The sequence below is a fragment of the Megalopta genalis genome, chromosome 12 (genome assembly GCF_051020955.1).
Source record: "Megalopta genalis isolate 19385.01 chromosome 12, iyMegGena1_principal, whole genome shotgun sequence".
NCBI lineage: Eukaryota > Metazoa > Arthropoda > Insecta > Hymenoptera > Halictidae > Megalopta > Megalopta genalis.
In genome coordinates this window covers 10,571,222-10,592,089 of record NC_135024.1, presented here as the reverse complement: position 1 = coordinate 10,592,089, position 20,868 = coordinate 10,571,222, and the positions used below count along the sequence as shown (strand labels likewise).

Here is a 20,868-nt window from a genome sequence, read left to right as displayed (position 1 = left end):
TCGAGCCTGCAGCTTTATTTTTGGCGTTTTGTTGTATCGAAACTGTGAAACGATTATGAAAATTTTCCTTTCCTAAAAGTTTTGGAGGCTTAACGAAGACCTCCCATGATTCAGGTAAGTACAGCAATACGGGAAAATTTAGTTTATGTTGAAACAATTTTATTAAAAACAAAGATATAGGAACCCGGGATAAACACCTGAGGGGATGATACAGTTTCTTCAAAAATAAATTCGTCTGGAAATAATTATAACATTTAAGCTTACGTTTAAAAGTTTCGCTTACATAGACATTAGTAATTCTTTACTGAAGTTAATAGCACAATTTTGTAATAAGGACTTTGAATATTTTGGTTAAACGTTAAACAGATATTACGAAAGTGTTCTCAAATATCTTCCTCGGTAAGAAAGTATATTACATTTTTTAAATGCCAATACAATAGAGGATCACTCTTGATGCGGTAATTTATACGTTATTATTATTGAAAATATATTATTTTAAAGTTGAAATGTGGATAGTGTATCTCCATTCAACTGTTTAAATTATTGTTTGTAGTTACCATTGCATTCTTCTAAACATTTTCTGTCTGATCGTCTAACTTTTTATATGTATTTATCAAAAATATTTAGAAAAGTATGTATTTTTCCGGAACTATGTCTAAAAATAATCCTGAGTACACTTTTCTTCATGCATATTTCCTCACCAAATTTTTTCCACAACGCCTACTATTAATAATGAAATTTTCTTAACACAGTTCTATAAATATTAAAAATAATATTTCTCTTTTTAATCAGTCACATTGAAAGTTTCTTTAACGCATTGAGTGCCGATGATCAATCTCTAAATTTCCTACAAAATTAAGTATTTTAATTAATGAATTCGAAATTAGAAAGTTAAAATTTATTATAACAAATATCCTAGTAAAATTCAATTTGTTTATATATGTTACGATAAAAATGGATTTCGAAAACTAGTCGAAAGATTAGTGTCAATCATATGTGGCCGACGGGACACTCAACGTATTAAATTCAATGGCGATAACGTTCGATATATGATATTCAGTATTAAGAGTGATTATTGGCATTACATAAAATCTAAACAAGTAAATTACTTTGTACGTAACTAAGCATGTTTATCAGTCATACTCGCTAATGTATGATTTATTGGTATAGCATGTAGTAAAATGTATTGTCAGTCGTCCACTGTTTACAGAGTTTCATAAAAATTCTGCTTCCGACATATATATTCATAGCCAAAATATTTGAACGTATGCAGTAAGTGATAAACATGCTTTATTGACGACCATAAGAGTCAATTATCAGTTATGATTTATCCATCCATTAATTTAAAGCAACACTTACTATTATATCACAAATATCCCTTACGAATGAAACACTACACCAAATAGCAAGATATATCATCACAGATGCAAATACTCCTTTAAGCAATTCCATCTCAAACTACACAAAGTGAAAATACTTGATGTTAATGCAATGCATTAAAGGAGTGCTTGAATCCTTAAATTTGAATTCTACAGAAAGAACATGAGCCGAAAAATAATTGCTACAATAAAATAAATAATACACATCTGATTAAATCTAACTAAACACGCAGGCAAGACATACATAGAGTTAAAATAATACCTAATTAAAATTGTGTTTGTGTGCTATTACATTGATCAAGTAAGCATCAATAACATTCTTAAACCCTTGCCTTATGATTTCTTCTGCAACTGAGTTCATTCGAGTTGCTTCATCCGTAATTGTTCGTTAGAGGAAAGAGAAATATATTGGCATCAGAAAAATAGTGTTCCATTTAAATTCTAAACAATTGAATGACATTCATATTTCTTAAATTCCTTTTGGAATATTCACCACGAATTTTGCACTTTATAAGACAAAAGCTTAAATACTCCACAGATAATCACTGGGAACTACTACATAAAATCTTATTTAATCCCAAGTTAAATTAGATAAAGTACAGAATAACGCCAGAGTTGTATATACAGGGTAAACCTTTTAAACAAACACATTCAATTATCTTTAGTTCCTAATAAAACAAGGCTCTGATGTGAGCAAAATTATACATTTGAATGAATGTGTCCTTTTAAAAACTTCACCCCCTATTTTCTCAACGAATATTTCTAGAGCAAAAAAATAATGTTCTTCTGAAATGTAATATAACAAGTTTAACAATATTAAATAAGCATCTTTTTTGTACATATATAAAGTGTTATATACTTTTCACGTAATGCAACCATACACAGTTACACTGTGCCACACTTTGGAGTGTGGTTTTACCAACAGTAATGATCTTAACATTAATATGACCTGTAAAAGAAAATACATGTGTAAAATCTTTTTGAAATGAACTCCGTACAAAGTTTCGTTAAAATCAGTTAAATACTTGCTTGTATAAATTCTCAAAATATCTGAATACATATTTGTCCTGCATAAAAACACAGTGTATAAAAATTCTTTGCACATAAAAAATTTTCTTTTTTTTTATCTCTGCAACAAGATTTCTTTAAGCACCAAAAAATATATCACATATAGTTTCCTTAAAAATTTCTCTATGGTAAGAAAAGTTTATTTTTCTTATTCTATATTCCTCGGATGTTTCTTAAGGAGAGCCTTCTTAAGTGGTATAGAAAGTAGCGGATAAGACAGGTAGATTATGTGACCACAGTAATAAATGGAAGAATAAACTTGATTGTAACGAGAAAATGATAAAAGATGGAAACAGACGACGCTGTAGCCCATGAAGATAAACGTGTAGATGAATGTAACTATTGAGAATAGAATTCGAAGCTCAAGATGATCTTTCAGCAAACTCTGTAGTTTCTCTTGCTTCTCGAATATTGAAGTCAACTGAAAAATAGAAGAAGATTTTATTAACCAAGTTGTTTAAATAAGTTGTTCGCAATTATAAAAACATAAAATAACATTGTTAATAGTGATTTCATTTAAAAATAACTGGATGTAAACATGTTCTGCCATTATTTACATACCCCTTTTGCAAAACTTGAATTTGGCAGAACACGAAAAACGATGTGTCATTTTTTTCAAAAATTTCTGGTTACCCATTCTTTTGAAGATCTTAATGACTTAACAATATAATGCTTTATAATGTATAATTAACAACATACACAAAATAAATTACTAATTTTGGAAGGTGTAGTAGCTGTACTAAAATTAATTCGGCCATGGAGATGGTAAAAATACATGTGATCAGGGCGACTCACAATTTCCCTGTTTGAAAAATATAAATGTAATCATATCTAAAAAAAAATTACACTTACGTCTTTCTCAGCGTACATAATGATGAACTCAAGGAAAAAGCATACATAGTATCCTGAATGAAATCCATGCCATAATGCAAGGAAGGATAATGTGAAAAATTGGCTATAGAACTTCGATCCCATGAATTTCAATCTCTTATAAATATATTCTGCACACCAATTATTTGTATTTGTGTTAAATGACATGATATAATGATTAAATCGATTCGCCGTTTCAAAGGTGAACAATTTAACATTTTCACAACCATCCCAAAGGAGCTCGCCTTTCTCATTTCTTCCAGTGTATGTCAAACCAAATGTTGTGCAGACCTAAAATAACAATAACGATATTAAATGATATTAATAGAATAATTTCAGTAATTTATCCAGAAGTAACTATGTAATTATATGGGGTCATGATTGAATAAAATTTTGAATTTTTTGTGTTGTCAACCGGAAAAATTCCATTCAAACAATCAACGCATCTTTAAATTCGCGATACGACTTCACTAGTTACGTAGAGAATCTTTAGAGAATTGCGTAATGTATTTCTCGAAATTGTGAAATATTATATTGTACATATTATAACTGAAAAATTATAGATGTATATGAACTTTTTGTTCATGTATTTATAAACATTGTGAAGAATAATTCTCATTTATTTCAACAGTTTATTCAGTAGGCCTTCGAAACGTGACAATATCCAGTAATTTGGAAAATGTTTGAATAAATAAATCATATTCCTAGGCAAAAATTTTTTAATACTGCGTAACGGAGTATCTTTACCTTTTGTAATTTTTAAAGAGTTTGGATGGTATACGAATATTACACATTTGTGCTTTACAGTGAAAAATGTTTTTGCAAACTATTATGTCTACATTATTTGATTATCTAGTCCTACTCACCCCTTCAGAAAATAGCCAGCAACAAATGTATTTGTACATATTCACATGGCCCCAGAAACCCATTATAAGAAGACGTTTAAAGAAGGACTGTTTCTGGTATTCCAAACTTAGCATGTACTGATCCGAAATGTACATTGTCCCTAATTGGTAGAGCGACACGTACACAAATCCGATAAGCATACGAGAAATCCCAGGAACAAGACAAGGTGGCAATTCTTTCTGAGAACACTGAAAACATAAAAGAGTCAGTTAATCACATTTGTACAACTATTATTAGCTGCATCGCTTTATAAGCTCAATATTTAATTTGGTGTTGGTAGAGAACTGATCAGAGTTTATTGATCCACATGTTACATATAATCAACAATATCGATCTAACGTCATAGTAAAACTGTGCAAAACTGAAATCGGCATTTTGACAATAGATAGAAGGTATCGTACTAACAATTTTTATTTTGATTTGATAATATTTCTTTTTCAGAATTCAGTAAGATAAGTGTTTTGCTATATCATTGATTTTTAAAATTTTGTATGCACAAAAATGCACTATTATAAAGTAATGTCGACATCATTAACTAATTAATTATTTTGTGAACCTCACTAATTCTGCAAAAGAAACATATATGTAACAATTGAAGCAAGACAATTTTTATGTGAGTTCTTTTGCAGAATTAGTGAGGTTTACAAAATTCAAAACACCAATTGTCTGACGGACACGATGTACAATGTAAAATATATTGTAAATTCTAAATTTTTTTACAAAAAATCATCACTATGCATAAAATTGTTATTTTTGTTCTGTTTTATCGCAATTATTATATGACAAAACAATGAGTTACTCAATTAATTATATGCCATTTAAATGTAACTTACGTCAGCCATCAAGGTTCCATTTACGTAGTCCAAGTACCTTTTCATACTAAATTGTGGCCCGACAAGGAAAGAGCCTGGAAAGTACACAAACGCTGTAACTTCTAAAAATGTTGGTCGCTCTTTCAACGCCGCTTTCCTCTGCGACTCGGACAATTTCTTCTGAAACGATAATTATACGATTTAATGAATTTTAACTCTTTCATAAAATTCCATGATAATTTCGAAGAAGCGTGCTTTTATATACTTTTAAGCGCGTTAAATACTAATCTTCGAACCACACACATTTTTACCTCCTACGTCTAATTTTAAAAACAAATGTCGTTTTTATAAAAAAATTATACTGTGCACTTGTACAACTTAATATTACATTATATCTACGTAAATACTATCAACATGTAATGAAACTTGGAATTACTGCAAAATTAAAATTTACAATCTAAAAATCCTCAGAAGTATGTTCTTTGTAATTAATAACTAGACTGTGGATATTTATGCAAAATAAAATCTACAGTCTATTAATAACATATAATTGGCAGAAATACAAATTTAGTTCGTATTTATGCGGTTTCAACCATTTTGTTTCCCTATATAAAGTACAACAAGATCTATAACTCAAATTCAAGTTCTGACATACAGACTGTAATAACACAAAAAATTTTATTCTACACAATTTACAGCAAAGTATATTGTTTTACTAAGGTGGATTTCTTTAGAGAATATCAAGATTACCCAGAACTTTTCGGGAGTATTGTTTAAACAAAATCAAACGATCTATTAATTAATTAATCCATTCCAGTAAAAATAGTTTTCGTGTTAGGACTAATAAATCTCCCACACTGATTCTGAACTTTCGTTTGATTTTGTTTAATTTAATAAATAAATAAATAATTCAGATATCAGCAATTCAGATAATCGAGATTCTATTGTACTACTATCATTTTATTTATATATAATAATAAATATATATCGTATATATATATACGAATTATATATAATACTACTCCATCCGTTTTATAGTATTTATTTTACATTTTATTGTTGCCATAACTGTAATATAATTTTTTGATAGTAATATTATATTTAAACAGTGTAATGCAGTCAGATTTTGTGATGAGTTATTTTAAGAATTCTTGTTTATTAGCTGCTCGCGTCATGGAATTCTTAATAACCCTTTCAATGTAGAATTTCGTGCGGATACTAGTAATTGTAAGAACGAGACTGTTGCGTGCGTGTAATCGGATAAGAAGAGCGATACAGCGTAGCGTAGGGTTAGTAGTTAACCATTGGTCAGTCGTTCATATACCGTCCTTTCGACACAATTATATATGTCCTCTTTCAAGTGCTTCGTATATATACTAGAGTTCGTTTCAGTTTCTCCTTATTATCGATTATATAAAATTAGTGCGATACAACATCGTAGTTAGTCAACAAAGAAGAATTTTGCCTCTGTTGTCTTTTGTGTCGGTAGGAAAATTCATGAATTTAATAATCGAAATAAAATACGCTTGAGATTAATTACATAGGTATCTTTGAATGCGACATATATAGTGTCGCATGATGTTCACAATTAAAATGAGAAAGTGCCGAAACGATGGAGGAATAATAGCGGTAAGTTTAAAGATAAAAATGTTATATATTAATATTCAATTAGTGATGGGATTCACAATTGGTTCGCAGTTCGCGGGAACCTGTTTCTAAAATTTTTTGAGTTCGTCAAACCGGTACCTAAGGGTGTCCATTTCTCGCGTTAATATCTTCTATTAATTGCACATCGACTTCACTTTTTGAACTTTTTTAAATCTTAGTGTCAAAACACTTAATTAATCTTAGCTTTTTTATATATAAAATAAATTTACTTATTGTTGGACTTGACGCCACAAAAATTTGTTTGGCCATGGAATAATAAACAATTTACTATTATACATGCATATTATAATACACGCCGTTATATTAAAGCTACGCTTGTAATAGTATACTCTATAATGTTTATTAGACGTTATATTTTAAAGGGAAGTTTAAAAAGCAATGTAAACTATATTATATCGGTTTTCTCTAATCGTTGTTTTGTGGAGTTAAATGTGTGACAAAAATAAGAAACGTTTAATAACAGTATTTTTACATTGACCATGATTTGTCAAAACATGTCCATTCTCAAATTCTTTTAATTCCATTACTGCTACTGTCTAATTTATTAAGAATAACTTAGATATTTAACATTATGATTAAGGATAATCTTAATAATAATCCTAACATCAAGAATAATTTAGATATTTGCTTTCATAAACTGCTGTTAGCTGCACTGAATTGTATATCACAAGTGAGTTATGATATTACGGAGCAACTACAAAAAAATAGTAAAATAAAAATAAATTACAGATAGACTAGATAGAGAAACTAACTCTATATTGGTAATTGATAGCATTTATGTGTCATTACTTTTTTTGTTTCATTTCCAATAAACTCAAATAAAACCAGTAAAAAAGTTAGTTTAATAGCATTCAAGTATTGCATAAAGTATTCAACAATAAACAGTATAATCTGTATAGGAGAAATCTCGAAATCGGAACAGATGGTAAAAGGGCGTGGGTCGGCAAATAGGTGTGGGTTTTCGAGAAATTCGATGAAGTGCACATGTCCAGTACTGCATAAACCTTTCACATACATAATTTTAAATTGTTTAAATTTAGTACAAATTAATAAATATTAATTTACGTTGCAGCGAATACGCATATTCGTTAACAAGTTCAGTATTGCGCGCGCGCGTATAAATATACAATATATATATAATGGAGAAAAAACTCCACCAACCTTGATGAATACAACCACCAATTACGAAATAATTAACACGCAGCCGACGGGACCCGGATCCATTTGGCGACGAGTATAAATACTATTGTTTGATTTAGTTATTTTATATTTAATATCTAACAATGAATCGAAAATTTTGCAGAAAATGCAAAAATAACGTGTCTAGAAGGAGTACCTTAAAAAAATCTATTGACAAAACTTGATACTTAGATCATAAATGATCCTGTTCATATTCGGTTGTATTTTTCTCAAAAGAAGTTCAGCGTTCAAGCATTAAATTTATTTTATTTAAATTTATTAAATTATTAAATTTATTTTTTCATTTAAATTTATCGGAACGTGTGAAGGAGACGTTGATACCCTTGCACAAAAAAAGAAAAGTCATCGGCTCTTCGTTAACATTCATGCTGACCGCGGATGTCGACCGAGTACGCATGCACTTTTGGAATATTCAAAGTTCAATGTTCAATTTTCTAGAAACCGCGACTGAAAAAATATTACTGATTTCCATTGATCTATTATCGAATGCAAAATGATTCCTTACACGCTTGTATCATCCGTGCACGTCATTTTGTATAAGCATGCAAAAAGAAATTCTTACGTTACTGTTATTAGAGATAATTGCTTAAAAAAAAAACAATATTATTTATAGGAAATTATAATATTCATTATGTATTACGTACATCGGGTTGTCGGCCATCCAGTACATTGAACGCGAGACCAATTAACCGCAGCGTTAGCACACACTGTGGCATAGTCCATTTTATGTCGTAATCATCCGTACCTGTCATGTAATATCCTGGTAACGGTAAAACGGAGTATTAGTTTTGCATTCGCGGGTTTATTTCACAGACTCGTCTGTCATCTGCAGACTGTGAACGTTTACACAAATGAAACATGAATATATTTTCATATATTATACTTCAGAAGCGTTCAAATAAGGGAAATACAGTAAATTTTCCCCAATTCTCCTTCAGCTTGTAAACAAAGATGGACAATTTTGGAAGAGGAAATACGATTATTCGAGCCTCGCGGCTTATTTTTATAGCTGCCGATTGTCTACAATTATAAAAACGAGGTGCAAGACTCAAATAATCGCATCTCCTCTTCCCAAATTGTCCATTTCTGTTTACAAGCTGAAGGAAAATTGAGGAGAATGTACTGTATCTACTTTATCGAGGATATATTTCCTTATGCTAGAAATGCATTTTACATGTAAATGCACAACAGATTTTCTGACCTTCAGTATATCCATTTCATATAATTTAGTGCTTTTTATGCATATGAAATTGTCTTGCGACAATTACAACAATTACACTCTGAACAGTTTTTGAAATATAAAGAAATTTGGCAATGGAAAGATTATTTTGGAACGTGATATAACAATTTTTAATGGCGCCTCGGAGTCGCCACTTCAGTGCAAAGGGTTAACACTATTTTCATCGATATTTTATGCGTACTTACCTATTTTTACAAAATTAATTTCATAATCATTACAGGAAAACTAGGAAAGTCATTTGAGGAAAAATGATTAATAGACTGCGGATGCATTTGTGACGTTTACACATTTTTAAACTACCTTATCTTATCTTTACAATAAAAAATTATCTAGTTGGCAAATTGAATTCGTTCCTTATCTCGGCATTTATGAAATGATTTATGAAAACTGTGATTTGCAAAGATCCGCAAGTCCAGTGATTAAAGGTATAAAATAATTTTATACTAAAATTTTAAACCTCGTGTCTTGATCCCTCTGCTAAAAATAGCGTTAAATTAAAATTGTAAAAGGTGCTTCTCGGACCTCTTTGTTAACAAAAATATTGAATTCAAATTTTGAAAGCTACTACTTGACCCCGTTGCTAAAAATAGCGTTCAATTAAAATTGTAAAGGGTGCTCTTTGACCCCTTTGGTAACAATACGGTTGATTTAAAATTTTAAGTGACGTTATTTCCCAGCTTTCCAACTTTGAGAAATACAGTAAAAATCCATAACCCAACAATAGCACAGAATTTTTAATTATACAGAATAATTTAAACAATTATTACACAATTACACAGAAAATTAATGTATCAGGAAGTAATGTTATTTTGACAGACGCAGATATATGATATTATTGCGATGAACAGTTAAAATTCCCACAAAGATAACAATTGGATTAATCGAAATACTGAATGAATATTCCAAAGAGAATTTCTTCCGATATGGGACCAAAAAATAAATAAATTTATAATATTGTTTAATTTTGACAAAAGAAATCAATCTTATTTGAACTATTTGTCGTTTAAATGTAGTATTAAGGCATAAGTTTTTATGAAGTATTTTTGAATCCATATTATGAAGAGTGTCTCTGTCAAAAAACACACTATAGTAGGTCAGGTTATCTCTTCAACGTAACACTGATAGTTATTTATCAGTCAATTTATCTACGTCCTTGATTATTTTTCCTTATTTTTCCTGGTCATAGACACCGCATAATTTACTATATGACTCTATTATATGTGCTCTATAAATACCAAAATTTCTATTTTATCATTCAAATTGTCAAAGAAAAATACCGTTTCAATTCATACCAAATTTCAATTTCGTCGTTCAAATTGTAAAAAAGTTCTCTTAGCTAATGTCTAATTAATATGCAAGTAACCAATTAAGTAAGAGGATTAATCACAACGTATAATAATTATAGGGTAATAAAGAGGCGTTAATTGAAAGTTTAGAATTCGCTTTTGAATAGGTTGCAAAACTAAATATGAGAGGCCGTTAAATTTTTTCGTTATTAAAAATTGTAAAAAGTGATTTTTACTTTATTCTATTTTACTATTATTTTATAAGAAACAAAGCTAATTAGAATTAGATCGACTCAAGTTTATTAAGTGCAACAAGTGATAAGTGGAACCCTTATGTACCCCGAAGGAAAAATATTTTTTAATGAAAAAAAACATGAATTGCAAAACATAAAAAAATTCGTTTCCGGTGATATCCGTACGAAAGGTTTAAAAAAGTATAATAGATCGATCAATTCTCCACTTATTTCTCGTGTGACATGCTCGAACATATGAACACACAATATTCAAGTCCGCATTAACGAACTCCTACGCACATCTCAAACGACAAATTAATATTGCATGGTGCATGGTGGTCGCGAGGTACAAGTGTTAAGTTAAAGCATTAAATTAATTTCATATCTATATGTAAGCTCTTACACGAAAACTCTAATCACATTAAACTCATTGTTAACAAAGATTAGTCTTTCATCGAAATAATCAATTTTTGCACTAAATGCTAAGTATTTTTATAAAATTAAACGGTGCCACATTATACATAAAATGATTGACGTTGCAAATTACTATTTCATTAATTGTGAAGATTAATAGCACTTTTACCAAAAGGATCAAAATACGCGTTTTCATATTTTAATTAAACAATTACTTTCTTCGTTCAATTACTATCCCTCAATTGGTTATTTAATATCCTCTGTAATAATTATAAATTAATTTGCTATAAATAGGTGTATACAAAAGATCGATGAAAATAGTGTTAAAAGTTACATAATATAGCTATTAATATTTTCATCTGCACAAGATATCATTTAAAAGAATTGTATTACATACCAATCAGCAGGTAAACCATGTTGAAGATGAAAGTGGCGATCACTGACAAAGTAGTGCCACCGAGATACTTCAAAATAAGATAAGTGACACATATCGCAGTTCCTGAATGGACAGTGTTCAACCCTGTAAATTTCGTTGATATTATTAACGTGGTAACGTGAATGAAAAAAAAAGCAGAAGAGTTTACGAAATTCTATATATAAAAACGGAAAAATGTAAATCAGTCAGAGCAGAGCATAATCAATAATAAACATTACATTTCTCAGTCGAATTTAGAGCGAAAAAGAAAGTAAGCCATTGGAATGTTTATAAAAATACATTATTGACAGGAATATTTTAGGTAGTGCACAAGTGCAAACGTGTTTTGAAATTTCACTTAAGTCTACATTAGCGAGTATTTCTACTAGCGTTCGTGCTACTTTTGCGCACGTTACGACTGAATTGCAACAATAATCCATTATTCTACATGAAACTTTTTATTCGAAACAGTTTGTGTACGTGTCATGAAGAAACTCGAATCCTGCATTTTGTTTCGCAGTCATTCTTTTTGAATAAGACACAGAAAAGTTACGTTTATATAATTTGCAACGCTATCTGTGCAAAGTTATGCGTTTAAAAGTAGTATCATTAATTTTGTCACAAGCTAAGCTATGATTTCGATGAAAAATTAAAAAATAGAATTATCATAAGGTATGTTTTTATTTTTGATTAAATAATACTTTTTTTCCAAAATTCACATACAATTTTATATCGCGAATAATAAAAGCATTAGGTGCCCTAATAATCATTATTCGTTTAGTGATAAAATCGTAGATGAATTTTGTTAAATAGAATTATAAAATGTAAAGCGAATAAATATTCTCAAAAGTCTTCCAAAATCAATTACATGTTTAAAAATATTTCTTTTTATGATACAATTGTCAAATTATTTTTCTTTGTCGCACTGAACCAATAATAATGAGATGAATGAATTATGTACAATGACGAAATAATGTCAACGTAAAACTGCTATTGTCAAGTTACTCAAGGTATATGTAGATTAGAATAAAACGTTTATATTTACATGATATTCCAACGAAAAGACAGAATGACGAAATATTTGTTAAAAATGTGTAATTCAAAACAGCATTTGTATGCGTTTGATAATTATTTTACAATTTCAATGTTGCTGAAACGGAGATTTCTTTCCGATCAAAATTAATTTGGAAATTCGTCACGTAAACCTGAATACATACAATCATGATTAATAATCGGAATCACTGATAGCAATGTGATTTATATATTTTCTGTAATATGTGTAGTCGTTCGGTAAACGATAGCCGATGAATTAATGGTAGAATGACAGAATGATTGATAGGAGCGTGAAAGGATAAATAATTATCAATAATGATACGCGATTCACAGTATGAAAGAAATGTGTGGTCGATGAATTTCCAAATTTGTACAACGCATTTTGATTTTGTTTTGATAAATGAAACCACTTTACATACAGATGTGCCGCAATATTGCGCCGTACATTATGTAAATAGCTTCCGAAGTTTGTACCATTGTTTGCTGAGCATACATTTGCATAAGATGGTTGTTCCTAACAAAATGCATTTGCGAAACACTACGACTACCTTATTACAGCGGTGCACGGTCGAATTTACACGGAGTCAGGAACGAGCATGTAAATTTAAACGTACGGAACACCTTCTTCCAAGAACTGACTCGAGCTTGGCTCGACAAAATAAGGAAATATGTAGGTAGATAACGAGAAGTGAGATAGATGTACGAGCAGTATGTCGAGCAGCGACGGTCGAAGTTTACGCTCGAAGACATTTTAACTCCGATTTCGATTCTTTCTTGATTTTATTATTTTTTCTATATAGAATTGAGCATTTACTCCTGCTGTACTTAAACTATTATCTCTGTTTATTACACTTTGATAATGTAAAAATTGCTCGAAATTACAATATGGTAAATTTTATCGGAGCCTAAGAGACGCGACTCGAGTATGAAGGGTTAAAGGTCGCCTTACCTTTATAATCCCAGCGTCAATGGATAGCTGATTTTCTTCCGATTAAAATGAGCCCGAACACGATGTAAATCGGATTGATTTAAGCTATTCTCGGATTAATTAATAATCTAAACTCGTTTTAATCTTAGAGAAAGAAGAATCTCAGCTATTCATTGATGCTACAATTACAAAATTAAGATAAAAATGATGGAAAATAAAATTTGTTTTCTTGTCCGACGAGGGGATTTTGTCGAAACTATTCACAGATGTTTTTTATAGTTCAAATGAAAATCGTGCCTGTATTTCTGCATGTAAATTTTCGCACAGATTTATCGGTTCAAAAATTAGATAGAACTTTTATTTGAACTATTTTTTTATATCCTTTAGGCATCTGCAATTTATGAGCACTTTGGTAGGTCTAATGAACACTTGTGCAGAGCCGCATCGAAATCGGTGTGCATCAGTCACCATGCGAGTGGTATAAATTTAATCGTGCGCCACTGTACAACGACTTCCTAAATGTTATTTATTACACACTTAGAAAAGCGTCACTTTAATGAGACATTCTTTCACGAAGACTGCGAAATATTAAGATATAGTGAAACAGCATATTGCGCAAAAATGATGATCTCCGAAAAGTTTGTTACGATTTACAAGATTAAAAATTAAACTCTTAAAATTAGAAAACGATCAACATGAAATCTGCGCGAATTGCATCACTTTAACGTCACAGAATGAAAGATTTATTTATTGCAGTGAAGAAGTGCAGTGCTCGTAGAAAAGAATGTTTGCGACGCGCTTCGTTTAAGACGCAGTATTGTTGGCTTCGATACCCGATACACGTGCATCGTGTGACAAACGTTTTTTTCTAAGAAGACATTCATAAATAATAAATGTTAGTCAACATTTCATTTCCAAGTACATATTATCGTAGCCAATATCGCTAATATCGATGTAACGAGGAAAAAAATTGTACGATTATGATTACACGTTCTATTTATGAAAAAAGAAGTTTACATTTTCATATCATCGATATAATTTTAGTGTAACAATTATTTAATATTGTTATAATACTGTTCATTGAATAACGTTCAGTATTTGCTGCAATTATGAAGCAATTTTGCAACTACAGTGAAGAAATTATCTATTGCTGTTACAAACAAATTTTAATATTTCATATTTTAGAAATTCTCTTTCAATTGAAATTTCTAGTTTCAAGAATTTTTTTAGCCGCTTTTATCGTAACAATAGATATATTAGATATCTGTTTATTCTTATTATTTCTATGAAATAACATAACGTGCGAAATTCTTCTTTTATTTTTCAACGATCCGATACTACTGCGAAATGCTTATCATATGTGCATCAATGCTGTACTTGTGAATAATGCAATGATTGCAAGCAAAATTATGATGTGTCATTATTTGTCATTCTTGCAACGAAAATGTTTATTCGTTTGCACGAACAATTAGAACTAGCCTGCATGATGAAACAAATCGATCTTTGTTTCTAAACTATTCGTTGTGGTATATTTGTGAATGTTGTCAGTAAAATTATTGAAAATGCAACATCCTGTATACTTTGTCTTTGCAACGAAAATTCGTAATATTACTTTCGTCGAAGAAACAATCTCGATTTCATATTGAGAAATACTCCAACATAATAACAGTAAAATAACGAATTTTACGAGATCTCTAGATACGCCATTAGTATCATTTCTTCCTAAATGTTACCTTCTTTAAAAAAAAAAAAACTGCACGCTACAAATGCAAAAAGCAAATATAGTTCCTGTAATCAAAATACGATTACCTTAATAATCGGCAGAGATATTGTTGAAATTTGTTGTATTGGTTTCTCCTCAGCCAATACCTGCAGGAATGTAATTTTTAACTAAAAATCGAACTAAACATTCAATGAAAAAAAGTTCGTATGCAAACATAATGATTCCATGAGCTGTGTTAAGAAGTTACGTTGAATTTACCCTTTGAATATGTAATTTTGAATTTTTATAAAGTGACAGCCCTGTAAGCAAGCATGTACCTACGTTACTACACCTGTTGGATCGTCCCATATTCTACGTGTTTTTTGGTAGAAGCTTCACATTAAAAATTAAATCTAGATATTTTGTTAAATTCAAATGAAAATAAAATAGATGCAATGTTTTACGTAAATAAGAAAAATTTGTTTTTGTAAATGCAAGTTCGAAGAAGTTCCATTAAGAAATTATGATAGAAATGTGAAATATGTGAAACAGAAATGGAAATAACAATGAATTTTCATTTGCTGTGTTAAGCCGATGATTTGTATGCAGTAACTCATATTGAAATCCATGCACTAACTTTATTTCGATCAATTTTTTTTTTAATGAAAATTATCACAGTATTTGAATGTGACATTATGCGATACTTGCACTGGATAGATTACTTTATTACTTGGAGAAAATTGTGCTAGTTTTTACTATAATAATCTACTGATATTTACGAAAAGGTGATCATTTATCAAAAGCTATCTAATGGTTTTCGGGTGTAAAAAGTTTATAGTCAATTGTATTTCACAATTTTATTACTTGTTTAATAGTGAGTTACTTCATCGCCTATTTTAAATGTTTCTAGTAAAATGAAGGATCAAAGTTTTAATAGGAATAGCAAAAATTGTAAACAAAGGTCATACCATCGAAAAAAATATTCATATTCTTAGCAATGATAAGAACTGGTCATTTCTTCTGGTTCGGTAGATTTGGTGTCATTATTTGAAAAACAGTGAAAAGACGTGAACAATGATAATTGTCCTCCAATAATTACTAAGCAAAATCATTTCGTACAATAAGTATATAAGTGATCGTTTTGAGAATCGTAAAAATGAAACGCAGTAACCATAGATTCCAGTTATAATACTCTAATCCACTTATATACAGGATGTAAAAAAAACACTCAATATTCAGAGAAAAAATTTAAACGCACGTCGAAATCTCAGCTCATTCCATGACACGAACAGTTTTGCATTTTAACATCACTATAATTTTTCAATTATCATTATTAGCTTTTTTCAGTCATACTCATTTCTCAGTATATTATACATACATACTTCGTAATAGAAGGTTTCGTCGGCAATTGAACAGATGTTAATACCTAATAATTACCTAGCAATAAGTCAATCATGATGCTAACATAAAAAACATTCAGCTCTCGGAAAAAGTTCAACTTTCGACGTGTGTTTAATCATATATCATGGTTTTAATAAATACGAGGAATTTTTGCCATTCTTTTTATCACGGAGTACAGTTGATTGCGTCAAAAATTATCTGACATACAGAAATGTCTTTTTACGAAGATTGAATAGTTCCAATTGTTTTGCGTATTATTAATTTAGCAGATACGACATCTGATATTTTGTTTCTCGAACATCAAAGTAGTTTTGACAAAGATACAAAATTCCGTATAAAAAAAGAAATTTGTTAATCGTAAATCCCAAATTAATTTCCTACGTTAAAAAGTTTGTACTTTTGTATCATAAAAATTTCGGAAATATAATCAAACTATAATTTCTTCATTTCCATCTAATATACTTCATCGAAACAAATAGATGATTGATGCAATGTGAATGACTATATACTATATACCAAAATGACTATATATCAAAACCGTTTCACATATGATAAATATAACATTATTGATTCATTAATATAAAAATATTACCATCGCATTCGCGGAAATGAAACAAAATAAAAATGGTCCGAAATAACTACGAGATACAGGAGCTAGATATACATATATTTATTTCGTTTTTTAATAACTTTAGTTGAAAATAGGTCAACAGTAGTTTTAAATTTTTTAAACGTTTCCACTATTTTTGTCATACATGCATAATATCCGCAATCTGCTATTACTATTCAACTAAAATTTCGATCTACAACGTTCACTGTTGCAAGTTGCTGCCAGAGGTTACAAAGATTGCTATTATGCTTACTTTCTATAATTTGCAATTCTACGAAAAAGTTGTTTATCTCTCTCCGATTACACGTAACTATGATATTGATGAGTTAGGACATTGCCTCATATCAAAATATACAATATGATATTTTTATAAAATGTCTAAGTTAACGCTAAACGTACCAAGCACTTAAAGCGAATGGTATTTGCTATTTTATAAAAATTACAAGATTGTATTTATTTAGATATCTCATAATTTATATAACAATGTATTTGGATGAAGAAATTTATCCGGTAATCTTCAGTAAAATCATCTATGCAGTTTCGTTAATTGTAAAATGAAAAATCTGAATATTACAAAATCAGACATTGTATAGCTAATATGTGCTAAAAAAATATGTTGCAAAAATACAAAAATAATATGAAGCAAGTGTAAAACTTGAATCATTTTTTAACTTTTGATATCCATGATAAGTATATAAATTGATCATTCTAACGCTATCAGTGTTAAGTAGTAATAGTAATTATCTCTTTTTTATCGAGACAAAAACATTTCTGTAGCTGAAGAAACTAGAACAGTTCAATTTTAATACTTATGGCTGGTGCAAAAATCTCAATAAAAATTATACAGTGAATATTGTAAATCAGAAACGATTTTTTCGTTTATTGGACGTTCATTGTTTACTTATTGCCAGCCACGTATGTTAAGATAACATGAGATATTTTTAAACATAATAAATCTCAAGTAAAAGTAAGTTTCTAATGGAACATTGTACTGTGTATGAGAATTTTAATCTACTTTCTAATTTATATATATAAATACTGTTATGTATGAATTCAATCATAACAACAATAAAGAATTTAAAAAATGCTGTGAATAAAACAAAAAACATTTCGTGAAATCTAATACAATTTGAAAATAATTTTCCAATGAATGTTCGAATAAATAGAAAATCAAAACACAAATAATTACCGTAATTCCAGTAGCAAATTAAAAGGCCGCAACTCGTGAAAAATAAATGTTGAGAAACTGGACTCTTTCCGTAGAGTTTGTACCTGTGGAGAAGGGCGATGGGAAATCCTGAAAGTTCAATTACATTTCCATTATCCTTTAATTTTTATTAAAGCCCCTTGAAATTTCACATCCATAAAGCAGTCGTTACTCAACACCCAAGACTATGTACAATTTTGTGACTTAATGTTAATAGTATTTTTAACGCTTCTAAATTTATTGCACAAGATTTTTGTCTTTTTTTAGAAAATATTACCTTTTACGTATTAAGTTTCGAATGCATTTTACGAAAAATTCTTGAATTACTTTTTAACGCGTGTCCAAATTGTTTAATAGCAGATAAAAAAATGCGAATATGTAACGCAATAGGCAAACACACATATGTCTCGTCGAACACAAATACCAATCCAAACAAACCGAATTGCAATACAATTATAATTTATGTAGACATACGCGACACATTAATTAGCACCTTTATTAAAATTCTTATCACATCCATGATATATTATGAAACATAAAAAAGATATGGTTAATTTTTCAGATAGGCAATTTTCACATTGAAATGCAGCATAAAATGTAAGAATCCTTATGTTAATTTAATTATTATTTTTCACCTTATTCGTATCATCATTATTATAAACATTACTATTTACAAAACCATTGTTACAAGAAAGGAGAGGACCAAAAATTTGATAATAGGAAAGGTAAATGAACGTTGCTTTTTTGTTGGAATTATTATTGTAATATTGCGCGAAGAGAAATTCAAGCTCCAATACAATTATGTACACATGAACGGAAGTTCCAATTTTTCATCAATTGGGATAATGGATATAATAATTCATTAGACAGTTGTATTATTTCTGTACAAATAACAAAACCAATTTATTAACAGTAATATCACAAAGAAATACTGCAACGAATCGCACAATAACCAAACGAAATTAACGTATTTATTATTTATGGTAAGAATGTGATTCGAATATGTAATAATGTCTTGTTTTCAACAATCGTTATAACTTATGTGACAATGTTCTTTCTGTATAAAAATCAATGGAAAAAAAAGAAAATACATTAAATTCCATAATATGCAAGCATCAAATTCTGTTAGTAATGACAACGTTATCATTAATTCCAGGTTTGAAGCAAAAACTTATCCTATGCGCATGAGTCAACAAGTTTGTATCAAGTGTAGATAACCTTATACAAATACTTGAATACCATAACCAAACTTGATTATCACTAAACTTCAAAAATTGCGTAGATGTGGCGAGAAATATAAAAACACAGCAGGTTAAAATAGATAAGAACCGAAACTAATGTCGATTATACAATCGATGATTAAGCAAAGCAACTGGATCCAGGTTATAGGTTAACGAGCGCCAACCACAATTCATGGAAACAATACGAAAAGTATGAAGAAAGGAAAGGAAACCATATTTTGGTGACTGGTTCAATTACCAAGTAAAATGGAGATAAGAAGTTGGAATGCTGCCTCCGAGACACCTATGGTATCGGAGATGCTCGACAATACACTGCCAGACATTGCCAGTCCTTGAACTTGATCTACTTCTAAAATTGTACTATGTATTCGGACTGAATCTGTTACGTTTGCGTTGAGTTTATGTCCTCCTAACTAATTTTTTTAATAGAAATATTTATAATTTTTCGCAGAGATACTGTAACTCGTCACCACCGAGGTTATCAAAGTTTAAAACTAAAGAGACGATCAGAAGGAGAAAATGAACTTCACGTAATGTGGTCAGAAAAGCGTTCGGAAATACGCTCAATTAACGTGGAGAAATATTCAACCGGGAGATGTTTTCAAAGGAAGAATTACGTTTTTATATTACATATCTACTTATAAGTTACGAAATCGTCAACAGTTTAGCTTCGAATTTGTATCTATAAAAAACGGTCAACACTTCAGTTAATTTAGGAACGCTCGTAAATGCACAAGCATGAACCCACCTGTCATTATGATATAGCGTCATTTGTTACAGACTTAATTTCGATTTTGTTTCGGTTGCATATATCAATAGCAAATTACAGATTTGCATAATCATGCACAGAAATTTAAAGTTATAATACATTTCTCAAATTCTTTGTAAACAACTTGCCTTAATTAAAATAAAAGACTACGATACATGTTGCAATATATAAAATGACACCATTGTAAATTTATTTGTAATAAGTGTTTGTGTACGCAAATGTATGCACTTGTAAATAGCTAATATAGTTATAAATATTAATGATAGAAAATATATCTTTTCAATATTTTACGGATCGTAATTAATACTTACCCTAAATATAAAACTATAGTACGTTCATATAATAATGAACGGAACTACTTAATTATTACTTACTTTAGTGAAATATGTTTTGAAATACTCAGAAAAATGTAAGCTGAACTTTAATCGTAACATATGTGTAAATAAATTTTACCTACAGACATACA

General features: G+C 29.7%; 1 protein-coding gene and 1 long non-coding RNA gene across 6 annotated transcripts; one reads left to right on the top strand and one right to left on the bottom strand.

The window, feature by feature from the left end:
- Window positions 1-137: 137 nt before the first annotated feature.
- Window positions 138-20,005, bottom strand: nes (lysophosphatidylcholine acyltransferase 3 protein nessy). Of its 2 annotated transcripts, XR_013034576.1 has the most exons (9): window positions 19,872-20,005; window positions 18,375-18,482; window positions 11,474-11,596; window positions 8,548-8,663; window positions 5,057-5,215; window positions 4,184-4,411; window positions 3,300-3,608; window positions 2,409-2,868; window positions 138-2,328 (listed from the first exon to the last, which is right to left on the bottom strand). XR_013034576.1 is itself a non-coding variant. In XM_076525648.1 (8 exons), the coding sequence occupies exons 1-8, from the start codon at window positions 19,954-19,956 to the stop codon at window positions 2,596-2,598; spliced, it is 1,401 nt and encodes a 466-aa protein (XP_076381763.1). In that variant the 5' UTR covers window positions 19,957-20,005; the 3' UTR covers window positions 138-2,595. The 2 variants fall into 2 exon arrangements, 1 of the variants encoding a protein (XP_076381763.1); XM_076525648.1 differs by having other exon boundaries at window positions 138-2,868.
- Window positions 6,318-20,692, top strand: LOC117219166 (uncharacterized). Of its 4 annotated transcripts, XR_013034577.1 has the most exons (4): window positions 6,318-6,664; window positions 18,955-18,989; window positions 19,549-19,990; window positions 20,085-20,692. It is a non-coding gene; the product is annotated as an uncharacterized LOC117219166 (long non-coding RNA). The 4 variants fall into 4 exon arrangements; XR_004489957.2 differs by lacking the exon at window positions 18,955-18,989 and having other exon boundaries at window positions 20,063-20,692; XR_004489956.2 differs by lacking the exon at window positions 18,955-18,989 and having other exon boundaries at window positions 19,549-19,997.
- The last annotated feature ends 176 nt before the right edge of the window (window positions 20,693-20,868 follow it).

What these genes read in the sequence shown, in the direction of transcription:
- nes (XM_076525648.1), bottom strand. Translation starts at nt 19,956, where the DNA reads ATGTCTGGCAGTGTATTGTCGAGCATCTCCGATACCATAGGTGTCTCG. An exon ending in AATTTGCTACTGGAATTACG is followed by an intron (nt 11,597 to 18,374) that starts GTAATTATTTGT and finishes CGAAATTTACAG; the next exon opens with GGTTGAACACTGTCCATTCA. An exon ending in TTATGTACGCTGAGAAAGAC is followed by an intron (nt 2,869 to 3,299) that starts GTAAGTGTAATT and finishes TCTATTTTTCAG; the next exon opens with TTGACTTCAATATTCGAGAA.